Raw genomic sequence first — 15,777 nt, forward strand, 5'->3', positions numbered from 1 at the left:
ACGAGGTATAAGAGTAACAAAAACCTATCATAACCGCCGTCGGCAAACCTAATATCATCATCTGTGTATGTTATGTTTTATATAAATGTATTTACTGTTAAGCTGAGAGAATGTGGAGAAAATACTAAGTAATAAACGAATTGCTGTTTTAATTTCCTATCTCCAACTGTTCTTTTGGCGGGAAGGTGACGAGACGATGACTGTTAGGAGACGAGAGTGCATGGGTGGATCACCCGCGACCAGCTGATTGTTAATTGAGTGGACGCAGCATGTCCGGAAGAAAAACAGCTCAGCGACTGGACGATGCTTATTAGTATCACCTGAATGCTTAAACGAAGCCTTATGATATATACTGTTGTTATTTTTAAAAACTTGACGTATTACGCGCGTTCCAGGAATAAGGTCGCTTCAGATCACGATAGTCGTGACAGGCCTGCGATATCACGACACCACTTGGTCGAGGCTCAGAATTAGTTGAGACGCTCTCGGAATAGGTCGATTTTTGCGGATTATCTAACAAAAGTGCGGATACCGATTATTAAGGGTGTCTTCTGCTGCTGTGGCAGTACATACAGAGTCTGCAAGGGACTATAAAGTTATAAGGTGGGTCTAAAGAAGTCAATATATAATTTTAATGGCTTGTAAACTATCGTAAGCCTTTGTCGCATTTGTGAATAGCCTGCCCTTCGCTTGAAGTGTCGTCACTGATTATTGGTAACTGTGCCTTGAAAAGGTCGCATATATGAGGAGGGTCCTTGATAAGATAGGCTTCATGTAAGGAAACTTATCTGCCGTTGCCGTGAACATTTAGTATACGCCCCCTTCAAACAACGAGTGCATGCGGTTCCCGCTATGATTGGCCTTTGGCATGCATCATCGTCAGTAATGCGCAGACATCGTATGTCACAATCGTACACATGTTACCAGAAATCAGGACGTTGTCTTTCTGTTTTCCTGGACTTTTCTATAAGTTGCATGAGGCTCTTTGATATTAATAAGCCTTTGAGATAGGCGTTGTGTTGACCAGACCTATTAAACGACCCTGGCCAGCCCCAACTAACTCGGAAGGTCACAGTTCTATATTAGTAGCCAGCAGCATTGCTTAGCAGGCGGATGGGATGTTTCCTCAAACGTAAAACTTCTGCTGAACGTCCATCTACTTATCACTTGACGTCTCACAGTGGATTGCAACACCTGAACTATTGAAACGCATTAAATTGGTTAAAAAATCTATTATATGATATAGTGAAGAAAGAATTTAGCCTAGATGCAGGCCTATGCGGGCCAGCAACTTCTTCACAATCTGTGCAGTGTGAGGCTTAAACAAGCACAATATGTGGTCACAATTTCGGGCTTTGTTCTAGCAGGTACGGTGCAGGTATTTGGCCTAGTATTAGATCGATTATCATGTCCTAAACCTGCCTTTTTAATCACTTGCCGACGGCGGTTATGGCAATAACCTGTTGACCTTCTCATGGGGACACTGTCTTTCGACTTGGTTGATAATGGCTCGTAAATATGAAATTAATAATCATAATTCTTCACAGAGTGCAGAAAGAAAGACTGTTAACCCTTGCATGTCGACCAACCAATTGCACAATATAATATCATGAGCTAAAGTATTAAGTCAGGGGTACACTCCGGACGCATCATCCTGAGATCAGGCTTATTTACTTCTATGTCGTATACAAAGTTTGAAATATCGAGAGTCGGAGTATAAAGTCGAAGTAAACAACTGGTGCCAGGATGCGGACGCATTTGGACCGACCTCGTCCTGTCGTCGTCGCGTCCATAAGGAGTTCCGAATAGGATGACGCAACGGACTGCCCCGGGAGTCTAGTCAGGGGGTGATAACGTCATTTTCTATTGATAAAGTATATATATATAGGCATTATTCAATCTTTCAAAAAAACAAATGAATCATGACAGCATCCATAGTAAGACGTATAACCCAGCTCTTCGTGAAAGGCGGCATCTCAGAGAATAACACCCTTAAACTAAATACAGGATAGAGGTCTTAAATGACCCCCCCCCTTAATTTCTAGGGGCAGGATTACCATCCAGTTGGTCTGAATTTTGACCCCCTTCCTCGGGGTCTTGGTCTCGGAATTGAAGTTTACTGCCTATATATATGTATATTCAACTATATGCTTGCAGGGCTTCAATGGTATCGGGCACCATGTCTAATAGAGCGAGTAATCCTGACGGGGTAGAAAAGGCCGGCTTCATTGACGTCAAGTTTCCCGCGAAATCCAAAGGAAAACGGGTATGTAGAATATCAAGTGAAATTTCACTAATGGGGACCGCACCCATCTGGAGAGACTTTTCTGATTCTTAGGCCCTGTCACATTTATAATTATCCCCCCCCTTCTTCCACATCTAGCATATCTTGCCAAGCCCGCCACCGTCGCTCTCTCAATGACTGTACATAGGCCTACCATAAATGAATAACGCCATAAATAAATCACTTTATGGTGTTATTTTTAGGCAAAAGGAATTAGCGCCCGGTTCAGGCCCTGAATATATAAACATTGTTTTCGATCACGTTGGCCGACATTTTCGGTTTTTGCGAATGACAGTGAATTACATAATTCAAAACATTGTTATCTTCATGTAATGGCCAATGGATAGCAGTCTGGGATATCGCCGAACTTTGACATACGGCCTGTCACGTCATACCATGGGTTAGATCTGAATATTGATATGTTACGACAACGCCTGTCAGTGAGGTGACAGTCCGTGACGTCCAAAAAACGCTCTAATCATATTATATACATGGTTTCCGACAGCATATGTAACTTTATTTCACTCACCATTGTGAGTTATAGAACAATTTGAGTAATACCATAAGGTTCTTGCCGTAGGAATTCTAATATATTTGATTTGATTCAGCTTTGTCATTAACCTCATCAGAAATTCATAAGCGAGCCTTATCTTTATTTAACTTCAAACTTGTACATTTAGTTTTTAATTCCTGATTTGATTCAAAGAGAATATTTAAACGTTCCGGGACATGCTATTTCTAGTTTGTTTTGACATGACAAGGCCTATTTGTGTGCTTGTCATGCCCATTTCCAACAGCCAGAATATCACTGACGAAATGACATTTGTGTCAGTTAAAAACTTTCTGAGGAAGGAAATGAGAAAACCACTTGATGAATACGTGTCGATATGTTTTTCTTGCGAAGTATCAATACTATTTCCTGGTTTATGTTTAACACTTATGCTTTTTGAGTGAATCATGATTTTGCGCGAATGACTTCATTCCTAGGATAAGATAAGTGAGGCAGTGTCGGCAATCTAAAGGTCAGGCCATCTTATGATGATTCCAAGCATTCGGGATGGGTCCAATAATCGGCGCATGGAATCGAGGTTCATATAATCTGTGTCGCAATCCAGAGATCCCTCCCCTTGGTGTTTCCAGAGTCTTTCAGTAAAGAAATTATCATTAAAAGACTCACGTGAAGTTGTAATATGGTGAACTATTGATAGATCGTTGTTGACACAGCAGCATGGGTTTGAGAACGTGGATGATGGGAGATCCTGTGATTGCCGAGACATGCGCTGATGACGACCCATGGAATAAATACATGTAGTTCCAAATGATACTTATTACTAAACGATGACTTAATCTTTGGCAAGGCCATGCACGTGTCGCATGACGCAGTAGTTATAAACGTCAGACTCAATAACTAACTAATGAACTAAATGTTACATGAGAGATCTAAGTCAAACCTCCAGCTTCAAAAATAATTATGTTGTGGGGTACTTCTTGTGTAGGTGCGGTGCTACACTGCTTACTAATTCAATTGATTCAGATGAAAAAAGGATTTCAAGGAAATGACCTGACTTAGCGGACCGTTGCAATTGAATTTCTTCATGTAATGAGGTCAAACATTATAATTCTGTGTGACATCACGTCATGCCCACTGTAACAAATATAGTATTTCCTTGGGCTTTTGAAGGCAAGCCATCAAAACAATCTCCCAAACGACACTTCTGATCAGACCATCTTGGAAAGACATCGCAACTTCCACCAAATAAGCCAATAGATGTGATGCATATTGACGAAAAAGTTGTCCAGATAAATCTCCGAGCGTCTTCTCTCATTCATTTATTCATTCTCTTCTTCCAGGGTTGGGTTCGACGTTGGGTTGTGATCGTCAAACTCCGAGTAGAAAGCAGCGATCTGTGGAAGTGCTGCGCGAAGGTCGACTTCTACCCAGATGAAGACTCGTGGAGGAGAGGGAAACATGCCGACCGCAGAATCATGGAGAATGTTAGCGTCATCATGCGGACACCATCCTCTACGCATGCGTACGCGTTCCACGTGGACGGAGACGCACCGTTGTCAATGGCAGGTCAAAATGAGACCGAAACCCAGGATTGGATGAGAGTGCTGAGGACCATCTTCATGCCCAAAATGAGGAGAAGGGAATCACTAAAGGATGGTAAGTTGCTGTCATAACATCTCGCCTCAACGTGGTATCGGAACTTGGAAATCTGTTGAATTATAAGGCGGTCGTTGATAGCATGTCATACCCGGCCATCAGTCCAAAGAGGGAATCCCGATAAAGAACTCTTTGAACAGTCATGCCATTTACCTCGAGAGAACAATACCGGGTTCTTGGTGTTATCATTTGGGTTGCGGCTGATTATCGGCATCTTTTCCGATAGCCAGTCCGTGCTACTGCTGCAAACAAGAGTGAAAACTGCCCAAAGTGTTGTTTACCTTAGTTGAGATAACCCGACAGTTACTGGTGTTGAAATTATCAGAAAGCTTTAGAATGTTTCATGTACATCATCCCATGAGTTCCAAAGAACGAGTATCGCGTTTTAGCTTCTCATGGTATATTTTGATTGACCTGTTCCAGGGACGTTCGAAGTATCTGTAATAGACAACCCCTCCTCCAAGAAGAAAGGCCTGAATGGGGACTACCTCATGTCCATCAAGTCAAAACACATCAATCTCATCCCAACAAGTGAGTCTCAGGAGCATTGCGAGTGGGAGCTCAGCATGATCCGATCATTCAGCCTGACCAAGGGGCTCAACGAAACAGATAAAGAAAAGGTTTTGGACATCGTGTCTGGCCCGTAAGTAATACTTTTGGCAATCATTGATTCACACTTATAGCACTACAGAGAGCGTAGTATAGTGCCACACCCCTGACGAGGATGTAGTGCGGTTGAATTCCTACTGAGCGCATGTTTTTCCTCCTCGAGTGTGAGGTCTACTAGAAGTAAGGTGAATGATTGCCAAAAAGCACTCTGAGCATCACATGTGCCTTTGAAACTGCGGAGATAAATGTTAAGAAAAAAATTAAATCGGTGATCAAATAGAGTACGAGGCCCGTCAATCCAAAATTTTCTCATTCATTTTGCACGTGCGGTTCTCTTCTTTTCCATACACCATCTGACCTATTCTCTCATTCTGTCTTTCAGATTTCCAAACCAGGGAGAGGCAGTTTACCGGTTCTATTGCCTCAGAGCAAGGGAGCTCCTGAAGATGATCTGGACACGAATTCAATACTTGATGGATAATGGCAGTAACGGAGAAGTCACACCAGCCACATTTAGGTCAAGAGCTTCCACTGACTCAAATACTGGGAGTGAGTACAGTAGTCGGACTGGTACTCCTACGACACGGCAATCCGCCTTCGCTGCAGGAGTGCCACCAGAAGAGCTCAGAAAGCGGATGGTCGACCACCAGTCTTGGTCACATGGCTACGATACTTTGACGAGAACATACTTTAAGAGACAAACAAGCGATATGGGTCCTGAGATGACCGAGTGGAAGTCACCGATGGCAAGCGAGCCGTATGAGTGGGAAGATGAGGATCCGTACAGCCACATTGGTGAGCAGTCCGACGATGAACTGTGCAGTTCTGATGATCAGGACGGCGACTTTGAACATCCAGTACACAGCTCGGTCAGCGGTCTTCGCAATAATATCTTGGATGGTCCGAAAGAAGATCCGCCACCGCCGCTACCACCATCCTCGCCAAGATGTAAACTGAGGCTGGACAAAGACAAGGGCAGGGCAGCTTCTGACAGTTCGAATGCATCAAAGTCTTCTTCGAGGGATTCTGGCATCTTAAATCCTACTTCTGAAGCTCACCCAAGTATTCTTGAAGAGAGTCACGAGCGAAATGATTGGAGACACCACGACTCTGTGGACAGCGCATATTCGTCATCGACACGGCGTGGAAGCAACGAACCAGGGCACATGGCTGACCTCGACGAGCAGACGACCGATACAGCAGTTGAAGAACTTCTCCGGCAGAGCATAAATGCGAATGTTGACGAACCCATATCCCATTCGGTGCAAGACTTTGAATCAAGTTCTAATACACCGTTCGGTGATTCTTTACAGGATGATGAAAATATTTACGAGGAACTGTCAAAGCAGCGTTGTTCTTACAGAAAAAACCTAATGTCGTTTTTAGGAGCCGAGGCAAGCAGCTTTGATATGCAAGATGCCCAAGGAAAGAACGAAGCACTTTTGAGTAGGAGGGGTTCCGATGCTACAATGGTTTCGTCAAAGAAAGGTAAGAAGATGAAGCTTAGCACGGAACAAAAGAAGGCCGAGATCAGAACCATTCTCAAAGCAATGGGCAAGTCCGAAGATGAAGATGACATATATGAAGACTTGGACCAGTTCCTGAAGAAGAAGGACCTGTCAAAGATCTTTGGTGAGGACTTCGATGTTAAGCGAGAAGGAGTTCCAGATCTACCGACCCGGCCCAAGTCAATCTCAATTCAAAGATCAACATCTCAAATCGATGCAGAGAAGCCGAAGCGTTTCAGAAAGTTTAAAAGCATGGTGAAGAAGTTGAGGTCACCGCTTGGTAGTAAAGGCGAGCACCTGACTGCTGGTTTGGGAAGTGACTCCTCACTTGAGGAGGATCCTCAAAGAGAAGCAAACGCGATGCTTCAACATCTTGAAGGGTGGCCGATTGGCTCAACGGGGAGTGCGTCAAGCACTGATAGCCTCCTCTACGCGACACCACCGCTCCCAAAGCCAAGAACATCATCTGCTTCCGTTGCAATAAAGGGCTCACCGATGATGACAAGGGAAAGGAAGAGAAGCAAATCGCACCCTCATGATTCTTTTGTGAAAAGCGCTGGCCTTGTCCCAGCTGTCGCAGCAGAGGAGACTACTGAACCTCTGTATGATATCCCAAGGAACAACACCTCAATAGAAAATGTGGCTGACTCCGAGAATCTTGCAGACGATACCAAACATCGCGCCAGTATCCAAAGTAACGTGTCATTACTTATGGGTGGAGATAATGATTATGAGGATCTCACTGAACCGCTAAGTCCCTTCCAACCCTTCCAACATCAGGATCCTTTTAACATTGCTAAATGGAAACAGAGTAACAGGATTCAAAGTGAGCCGGATTTACGAGAAAGAGACATGAATTCTATCGGGAGGGAGGCCGTGTCCATGCCTGCTAGTGGGGCCTTTGGTGTTCCACCTCCACTGCCGGCTAGCCGGGTCAGCGCCACTGGTGACAGCATGAAATCGGATCAAAGTTCCTATAACAGAAGCACAAGCTTTGAGCTGAACATATCAGACATTGCCCGGCCAATATCAATCTTTGATGGGAGTTCAAGCTCGTGGCTTGATAATAACCCCATGTGCCAAGTAAGCTCCCCAGAGGAAGACTGTTATTCATTTGACAATTCTGAATATATCATAAAAAATACTGACGGGAGGAATGTCCTGTCGAACATTACTGAGTCCATGCGGCGGAAAAGTTACCTCTCAGACATTTCTGAATCCGAGCGTTCACGTCAGGGCAGTTTCACAGTGTTTTCACACGAAGATCCCGGCAGGAGAAATTCAGAATTTGATGCATCCTCATCATTGGCCAAATCTAGAATCAGCAGTGGAATGCCCTATGGATATGACTCGGATGAAAGTTCAGACTATGTTGATATGTCGGGACTATGTTTGAAGAAGGATATAGCATGTTCGGACACTACGTATGTGAGTATGGATGAACCGTTCATGAAGAAAAAGGAAAGTGACTGTTGATGATGAAAGGCATTGTAAAAGTGTAACACGAGTGAAAAGTGCTTCTGCTGCGGGTGGGAGAGGCACATTTCAGTTGATTGGCGTGTGGTTCAGTGCCTCATTGCCTCTGTGGGCGCTGCAGGTTTTGTTGTGGTGTTCAGTGGGAACGAGCATGGTTGTCCTCATCAAACAGTGCCCCATAACACTGAATAATACCACTCATTTGAAATTCATGCTGTGCAATGCATCTGTAACATTTGGACAAGTCGGCTTGGACAAGCACGTGTCAAGTAATTGGGTTGAATTTCAAAGCAGGCGTAAAACATTTTTTTGGTATGTCATATCATATACCGGTATATCATTATCTTTGTATGTGTAATAATTATTCCATTTGCCGCAGTTAACAATATATAGTGCCATAATAGAAAATACGACTCACAAAAATAAAAAAGTGCAGTTACCGATGCATTCATCAGGACTTATTCTGTTCAGAGCTGACCATTGTGCTCTTCGTCGTCACAGCCGGAACACAGACTCTCTAGAAACAGAAAGCGCTCTTGACTAACGATAGAAAGATAATGTTTGACACATATCTCTACCTTCGTATGATAGAAAAATTACCTTTTACAAGTACTGGTGCTACTTTAACATATTTTAATTTGTATTTTGGTGCTACACGAGGTCGAGATGTGATTATAAGCAATTGAACATGAAAGCATGATTTATCATTATGACCACCACTCCAGGAAGACCTTTTGACCTGCCCAATATGATATCATGTTTTTTCTTGTCCCCAGTCATAGATTTATCTACTCGGGCAAGATGGTTTTTTAAGTGTAAATAATCATTTTTATGCTGGTGGTATAACTATAAAGGTGCAATAGCATATGTTTATTTTTTGTTTCAATATAGTACATGTAGTTTCTATATAGTACATATAGTACTTGAGTTTATGATCTGGTTTCGTTTCCTGAACATCCTGAGAATGAGGTTTTTTATACTCCAATGATATATACAAAAAATACCGAGAGGCGGAGTACATTGAAAACAACTCTTGGTGCTAGGATGTTTCCTGATCAGCCCTTTACGTTATTCAAAACAAGTTATTTAACGAACTTTGACGTTGACTTAACCTCGACGTCATCTCTTCAGTTGCATGTAAGCCAATGAGACTTATCGTCATGTTAAAGTTACCGCCAACTTAGTGACTACTTTAAGGGTCTTCAACGGTTGGTGTAGATATCTATCATATCAGCATCCGTATTTCTGACGCAGGGTTAAAATAGTTCTGTTGTGGAGGGGAACAATCAGAAGTCGAGTAGATCCAACCACCACCACCACAACAACAACAACAACAACAACAACAACAAAAACAACAACAACAACAAAAACGAAAACAAAAACAACGAAATTACTGTGAATATTAAGGCAAGCGCTTCTAACCTGTAAAATAAATGTAACGGTGTAGTTTGTAACTTTAATTTATTTATCATAGAGACAAGTTTCATACATGTACATCAGTGATACATATTCTAGTATTTACATGTATACGTAAGAGAAACTTATGTATGAAGTACTCTCAGCCCTCTTGGGCTTATTTCAATATCGCTTCAAACTTATACTAGTCAAAGAAATACAAAACAGGAAAAGTACGCAGTATGACGGAGAAAACGGGAGAAAATTATATTAAAATGTGCTCATGTGCATTAGTGATAGCGTGAGGGAGGAAGAAAGCCAAGGAAACCCCCTCGACTGACCTGCAGTCTCGGGGGCTTCCAAGCAAAAGACTTGGTATGGGTGTAGTCGGGTGTAGTCTGATACCTTGGAAATTCCACTCTTGTGGTTTTTGTATTTGTATATTACATGTAATAACATCTCCTCATGTAACACCTAACTTATGCGTCAAAATTAATGTGTAAATATAGTGTAAATCGTGGAAGTCGTGTAAATACAAAATGAGAATAAAAAGCTTTTTCAAAACATGACCATGCGCTTGTTGACCTCATTGTTTATTTAAACATCTTGACTGTACCAATTGAGGAAGAAGATATCGTTCTGAAACATGTCCATGGACTTTCCCTGCGCATCTTGCCCAGACAAGTCCAAAATCCCAACATTTACTGACATTACAGACAGGACTTCTGATAAACCGACAAAGGCTCGTGCCTCAATGCAAAACCTCTGAGGGGAATGTGAGCGTTCGTTCAGTGCAGAGTGATGGCCTGAGGTTCAGGATGCCTCAATACTCTAGCAGGGTGGCTCAAGACTATAGAACTGACAACTGACTTGAGTCTGCCCTCAAAAAGTCAATAGATTAATGGACAGTTTTAGTCACTGCCCTGATTTCAAACGGCCTTGCATGCGATCACGTCAACTATACATAATGCAATATCTGTACGTCTAAGAGCGTCGGTGAAGAAAAAACCAGATGACCAAAAAAAAGGGAAGAGTGTGCACTAGACAACAAGGCCAGACCACTCAGCCATGTTCTCAAGCTAGACACTTCTGCTGAGAAAAGGTCTCTAGGTCCATATTGATGATGTCATGACGTCCGTCTATAAATGCCGGTGAACTCATTCGTCCAATTTTGATATGCATATATATACAAGTTCTTTGTGACGACCGAGTACTTGACATTGGGACATTATCGTGACACCGTCTCAGTCCTCGTTCATAGCTAATTGAGAAGCTCTTGGCATAAGTCGATTTATGTGGATTATCTTGCATACACGTTGGTGCGGATACAAGCGTTAAAGTGTCATCTGCTGCTCTGGCGGCCCATGCAGCGTCTCAGACCGTTGTAATAAGGTTAGTCCCTTATTCCAGAAAGTTTGAGTTTGAATTTGAGACCTAGTGTCATTTTTTTAGACGTCACTCTTTTAAGAACGCCTCTAGGAGAACAGAGGCCCACTGTACAACCCATCAGCGTGGTCAGCTGATTACGTATTATTACCGTTTATCAAATGTTGAAATTAACTGTTTCAAATTACCCACATTAGCTATCGGTTTACTGTTGTTGAGAATCTATCTTCAAAATTTAGTTCACCTACGCGTGATAACACCCCATTTTCAGAATACGGGGCACATCAAAAACTTGAATCTCAGGATGAAGGTATAACGGTATCTTGATTCAATCATGGAGGTACTGTTAAACTATAAAACTTCCTTGATTCAAAGTGATCGGGGAGGTCGATGGTTCGATACCCGATGGTGGCTCACTCCGATACGGCCGGTGGGTAAGCCGTCCGCGAGGTTTGAAAAATCCCAACTGCCCCTGGCCAAGAACGTGACATAAGAGAAGGGAGTTTGGTGTCCACGGTGGTCATACTGGAGTACCTTGCCTCCCATGAACTCCCCGCGGTCTCTCATAGCTTCATCCGTCAATTTTCTCGCGATGGTAGTCATTACGTGGGACCTTACACTTTGAGAGCATATAGGTCTACATGAAATTTTATATGCGTAAATGGACCTATGAAGTGTCGCGTTAATGATGATAAATGATTCTCATAGTTTTGCGTCAACAAGTTTTTTTTCGACAATGAACCCTATGAAGGTTACCAGTTAAAGTTTACGTTATGATAATGAGTCGTCAAGTGATATCTATTTTTTCTGCTAATGACCTACTGTGTAATGATACATTATCAATCACACCGAAGTGACGCCTGCGACACTTGACACGATGACATTCGGAACGCGGCACATGAGTGGCCTTCATTCTATTAAATCAGGACGCCGCTGTCCACCTGGTTGTATCCGGCTCTACATGTGGCCAAAATGACTTTTATTTGAAAAAAACAAAAGGGCACTTTCTAAGGGGATGTCCCAGTCCGTTGTTGAAAAGAATCCCTCCTCCTTTTCCATGTACGTGCCCTTTTGATTGAACATCTGGCATTTCCAAATTGACGAGGGTGGGATACTGGGACATTACTTTATATAGGCGATCACTTCTTTCTCATCGGTCGCAGTGTTGGCTAACTGCTTTTTCCCACATCACATTTGAATACAGCTTTGGTCTGACTTTGGTGTCTTTTCCAGTGCTTCGATGTAACCAAAAACAAGATGCGACGATCAAGTAATCTAGACGGAGTGGAAAAAGCCGGCTACGTTGATGTCAAGTTCCCCGGAAAGATCAAAGGAATGCGGGTAGGCATCTGAAAACAAACTTTGATTCTGATAAATTCACCGCGATAGTTTTATTTCAGTGCCTCGGAATACTGATTAAAAATACTAATGAATCAAACTTGTCATGGCTATATTATTGTGCTCGACTGGAAAAATTCTCGTTTACGCATTGTCTGTAACGTGTGGCGTATCAGGCTTTGAGGAAAGAAATTACACTGTTCTTTCAGGGATGGTGTCGTCGTTGGGTTGTGATTGTCAAACTGCGGGTAGAATGTTCTGGTCGGAGATGCGTGGCCAAGGTGGACATCTTCCTCGATGAAGACTCGTGGAGGAAAGGGAAACATGCCGACCGCAGAATCATGGAGAATGTCAGCATCATCAAGCGGACACCATCCTCTACGCATGCGCACGCGTTCCACGTGGACGGAGACGAGCCGTTGTCAATGGCAGGCCGGAGTGAGACCGAAAGCCAGGATTGGATGAGAGTGCTAAGGGCCATATTTCTGCCCAAGATGAGGAAAACATATGATGATGGTAAGCATAGGAAATTCTTTCTTGTCGGTTCGTGTTGTTCATACTCATAGTTAGCGACTACGGGCGTTGATGTTGAACTGTGAACGAGGTCACAACCAAGGAGAGGAAGCAGAGTCTCCAGTTTAGAATATATTTTGAACGGCCAAGGGCCGTCGCTAACCATTCAGAGCACTCGGCACTAATGACCGAGCTGACGAGTGAGAGGGAGGAGCATACGACTGACACTGGTATTCGAGGATGTCGCTCAGTAACGGTCTCAATTATTGAATATTTGATTTTGAAAAATATCATTTCGGCCTAAATATGCATTGTGGTCAACATGAACAATGTGTTCTTTGAATGTTCCCCAATATTCTTAAACTCAGCAATGCTTATTCTGACAATTTCTAACTGACACTCTTCAGCTATGTTTGAGGTCTCCGTGATCGACAACTGCTCCTCCGCCAAGATAGGGCTGAACGCAGACTATCTTATGTCGATTGAGGCCACTCACATCCACCTTATCCCGACCAATGAGCAGCAGAAGTTCTACCAGTGGGGGTTTTGTGAGATTCCATTCTTCAATCTTACTCCCGGGGTCCCCGCTGCTGACAAGGAAAAGATATTGTCAATTACCTTAAGTCCGTAAGTTTATACATTCTAATTTCATTCCTTTTCTAAAATGTTTGCTGGTGCGGCTGTTGATAAGTACTTTCATTGTTGTAAACATTGGTAGGAGCCGTCGCGACTGTAAACGTGACACGCCGGTCCTGCCTTCCAATGAAATGTATAGTTTCGGGGGCGGTTGTGCCAGCCGTGAAATAACAGTCAAATAACACTTCTAAACCGGTGATGTAACAACATGCTTATATATTGACCCAGAATATGAATCATGGAAGGAAAAAGCGATGTCTCCTTCTTACGATTTTGGACATATTTTGACCAATAAAAGAACCCAATGACTAGGGTACCAGCCACATACAATTGATCTTTTGCTTTTAGGTCAGGTGAACAAGGCGAAGAATTCTACAATTTCTACTCTCTCAACGCCAGAGAGCTTATCGAGATGATAAGGACACATCTACATGCCATGTCGGAATCACCATATAGTCACATCGAACATCAACCAGATGAAGAAGAAGTGACAAGTTTGGATGGCGATCGTGACTATAAGTACGACCATCTAAGACGAATGGGTCCATGCGTCCCCAATGCATCTGCTGGTCAAAGCCACCAAACCCTGAAACGATCTCCTGCAATCTGTCCTGCTGCCAGAAGTCACATGTCTCCGATGTTACCAGTACCCGCCATCCGCCCAAGTAAGCTGAAGCTGGTGAACACTCAGGACAGACCGACGGTCAACGACCCCGATGCTTCCAATACAGCCTCCAGAGATTCTGGTATCACGAGCCCCACTTGCGAAACTCACCCGGACAACGCACGAGAGAGTACATGTAAGGTACACCATGATTGGAAACACCACGACTCTGTGGACAGTGGGACAACCGATTTGGATATCGAGGACCAAGATTATGACGACATCTCCCTCTTCCAGCTTGATTCATTAGGCATTATCGGGACGCAGAGCAACTCTCGGGAAGAGGTGACGACACTAAGTACCTTTACACGGAATAGAATCCAAAGCGAACCAGATTTAAAACGATACGGGAATTCTAGCAAGAGGATGGCCATGTCGGCACCCGATAGGCGGCCATCTCTTCCGCAAGAGCGGATAAACAATGACATGGAGACGGGCCATGATCCCTTTAACAAAACATGGCCCGAGAGCATTTCAACAAGTGACAATATGAACGAGTTGGCATGGCGCGAAAACCAAAGTTTCCATATCGAATCACCTGTCGACCCAAGTTTCCATCTCCAATCATCAGATGACCCAACTTTTCCCATCGAATCGCCTGAAGAGAGTGATGAAAACATTTATGTGTTTCATAATAATGCTGAATATCTTCAAAAATGCAAGGAGAGAATAAGTTATCTTTCAGACATTTCGGAATCGGAACGTTCTCGCCAGGGTAGTATCTCATTGACGGAGCCGAGAGAGCGCGAATGCACGAAAAATCCGGACTCTGAGGAGCCGTTTTCGTCGGTTGCATCATCCGCATGTGTCTCCGATGAAAGTTCGGGCTATCTTGATATGTCGGGACGAACATTTAGTAAGGTTGGGGCACTAACTATGCAGTCCGCTGACAGGGGGGCACCAACTTTGAGAGTCGAAGCAGAAACCGAGTGTACGTACGTCATGATGACGAGACCAAAACCACGGTACGAAAACGTACCGTTGTTTAACGTTTAACTAAAAGCCCTGGCTTAATAGAGTGTGTCTGGCTCAGTTTTCTAGCAGGGCTTGATCAAGGGATGTACCTTTGATAAGAGCTCGAACTCGACTGTTTTGAAATGACCAACAGGCTTGGGGACAGGAGTGCACAGGAGTGTCTTCAGTCTTCACTCGATGCCCCTCCGACGATGCCCTCTCAAAACGGTGTAAAAATTATTTGATAGTTCGATACCGCCGGATTCTGAAAGTTGGTCTGCTGAGGAGTACCATGACGGACATAAATGAAAATCGCAGCTGCTCCTGGCCACTTTTACAGTAGATGTACCGTACATTGTACATCAAGGTTTGGTTATGGTGTCCGTCGTTTATGTGGATGCATATCATCCGTCATGATGACCAACATTTTTATTGGCATCTTTGCAGCCATACCGCTAGAAAGGAAATTTATTGGCGAAACACATCCAAATCCAGGGTAGTATCTCATTGACGGAGCCGAGAGAGCGCGAATGCACGAAAAATCCTGACTCCGAGGAGCCGTTTTCGTGGGTTGAATCGTCCGGATGTGTCTCCGATGAAAGTTCGGGCTATCTTGATATGTCAGCGGACTGCATATTTAGTGCCCCTACCTTACTAAATGTTCGTCGCTTTAAAACTTGTTCAACCGACCAACACGGAGATTTCACATCCTTAGTCCTTCAACCAATGCCAACATTAAGTGGGTCACTAAAGTTCAGTAAACACGTCATATTTATTCTAGGTCAAATCAATAAGAACTTTGTAAATATATGTAAATAAATGTTAGTTTTGAATCATCCCTGGTACT

General features: G+C 43.4%; 2 protein-coding genes across 2 annotated transcripts; both read left to right on the top strand.

Moving 5' to 3' along the window:
- The first annotated feature begins 480 nt into the window (after positions 1-480).
- On the top strand, positions 481-10,006 carry LOC135495850 (uncharacterized). The gene is made up of 5 exons (XM_064784834.1): positions 481-603; positions 2,158-2,266; positions 4,136-4,451; positions 4,875-5,094; positions 5,443-10,006. The coding sequence occupies exons 2-5, from the start codon at positions 2,165-2,167 to the stop codon at positions 8,042-8,044; spliced, it is 3,240 nt and encodes a 1,079-aa protein (XP_064640904.1). The 5' UTR covers positions 481-603; positions 2,158-2,164; the 3' UTR covers positions 8,045-10,006.
- Positions 10,007-10,676: 670 nt separating this feature from the next.
- LOC135495492 (uncharacterized) lies at positions 10,677-15,766 on the top strand. Its single transcript, XM_064784207.1, has 5 exons — positions 10,677-10,831; positions 12,059-12,166; positions 12,373-12,679; positions 13,084-13,303; positions 13,661-15,766. The coding sequence occupies exons 2-5, from the start codon at positions 12,083-12,085 to the stop codon at positions 14,970-14,972; spliced, it is 1,923 nt and encodes a 640-aa protein (XP_064640277.1). The 5' UTR covers positions 10,677-10,831; positions 12,059-12,082; the 3' UTR covers positions 14,973-15,766.
- The last annotated feature ends 11 nt before the right edge of the window (positions 15,767-15,777 follow it).

The sequence above is a fragment of the Lineus longissimus genome, chromosome 11 (genome assembly GCF_910592395.1).
Source record: "Lineus longissimus chromosome 11, tnLinLong1.2, whole genome shotgun sequence".
Taxonomy (NCBI): Eukaryota; Metazoa; Nemertea; class Pilidiophora; order Heteronemertea; family Lineidae; genus Lineus; species Lineus longissimus.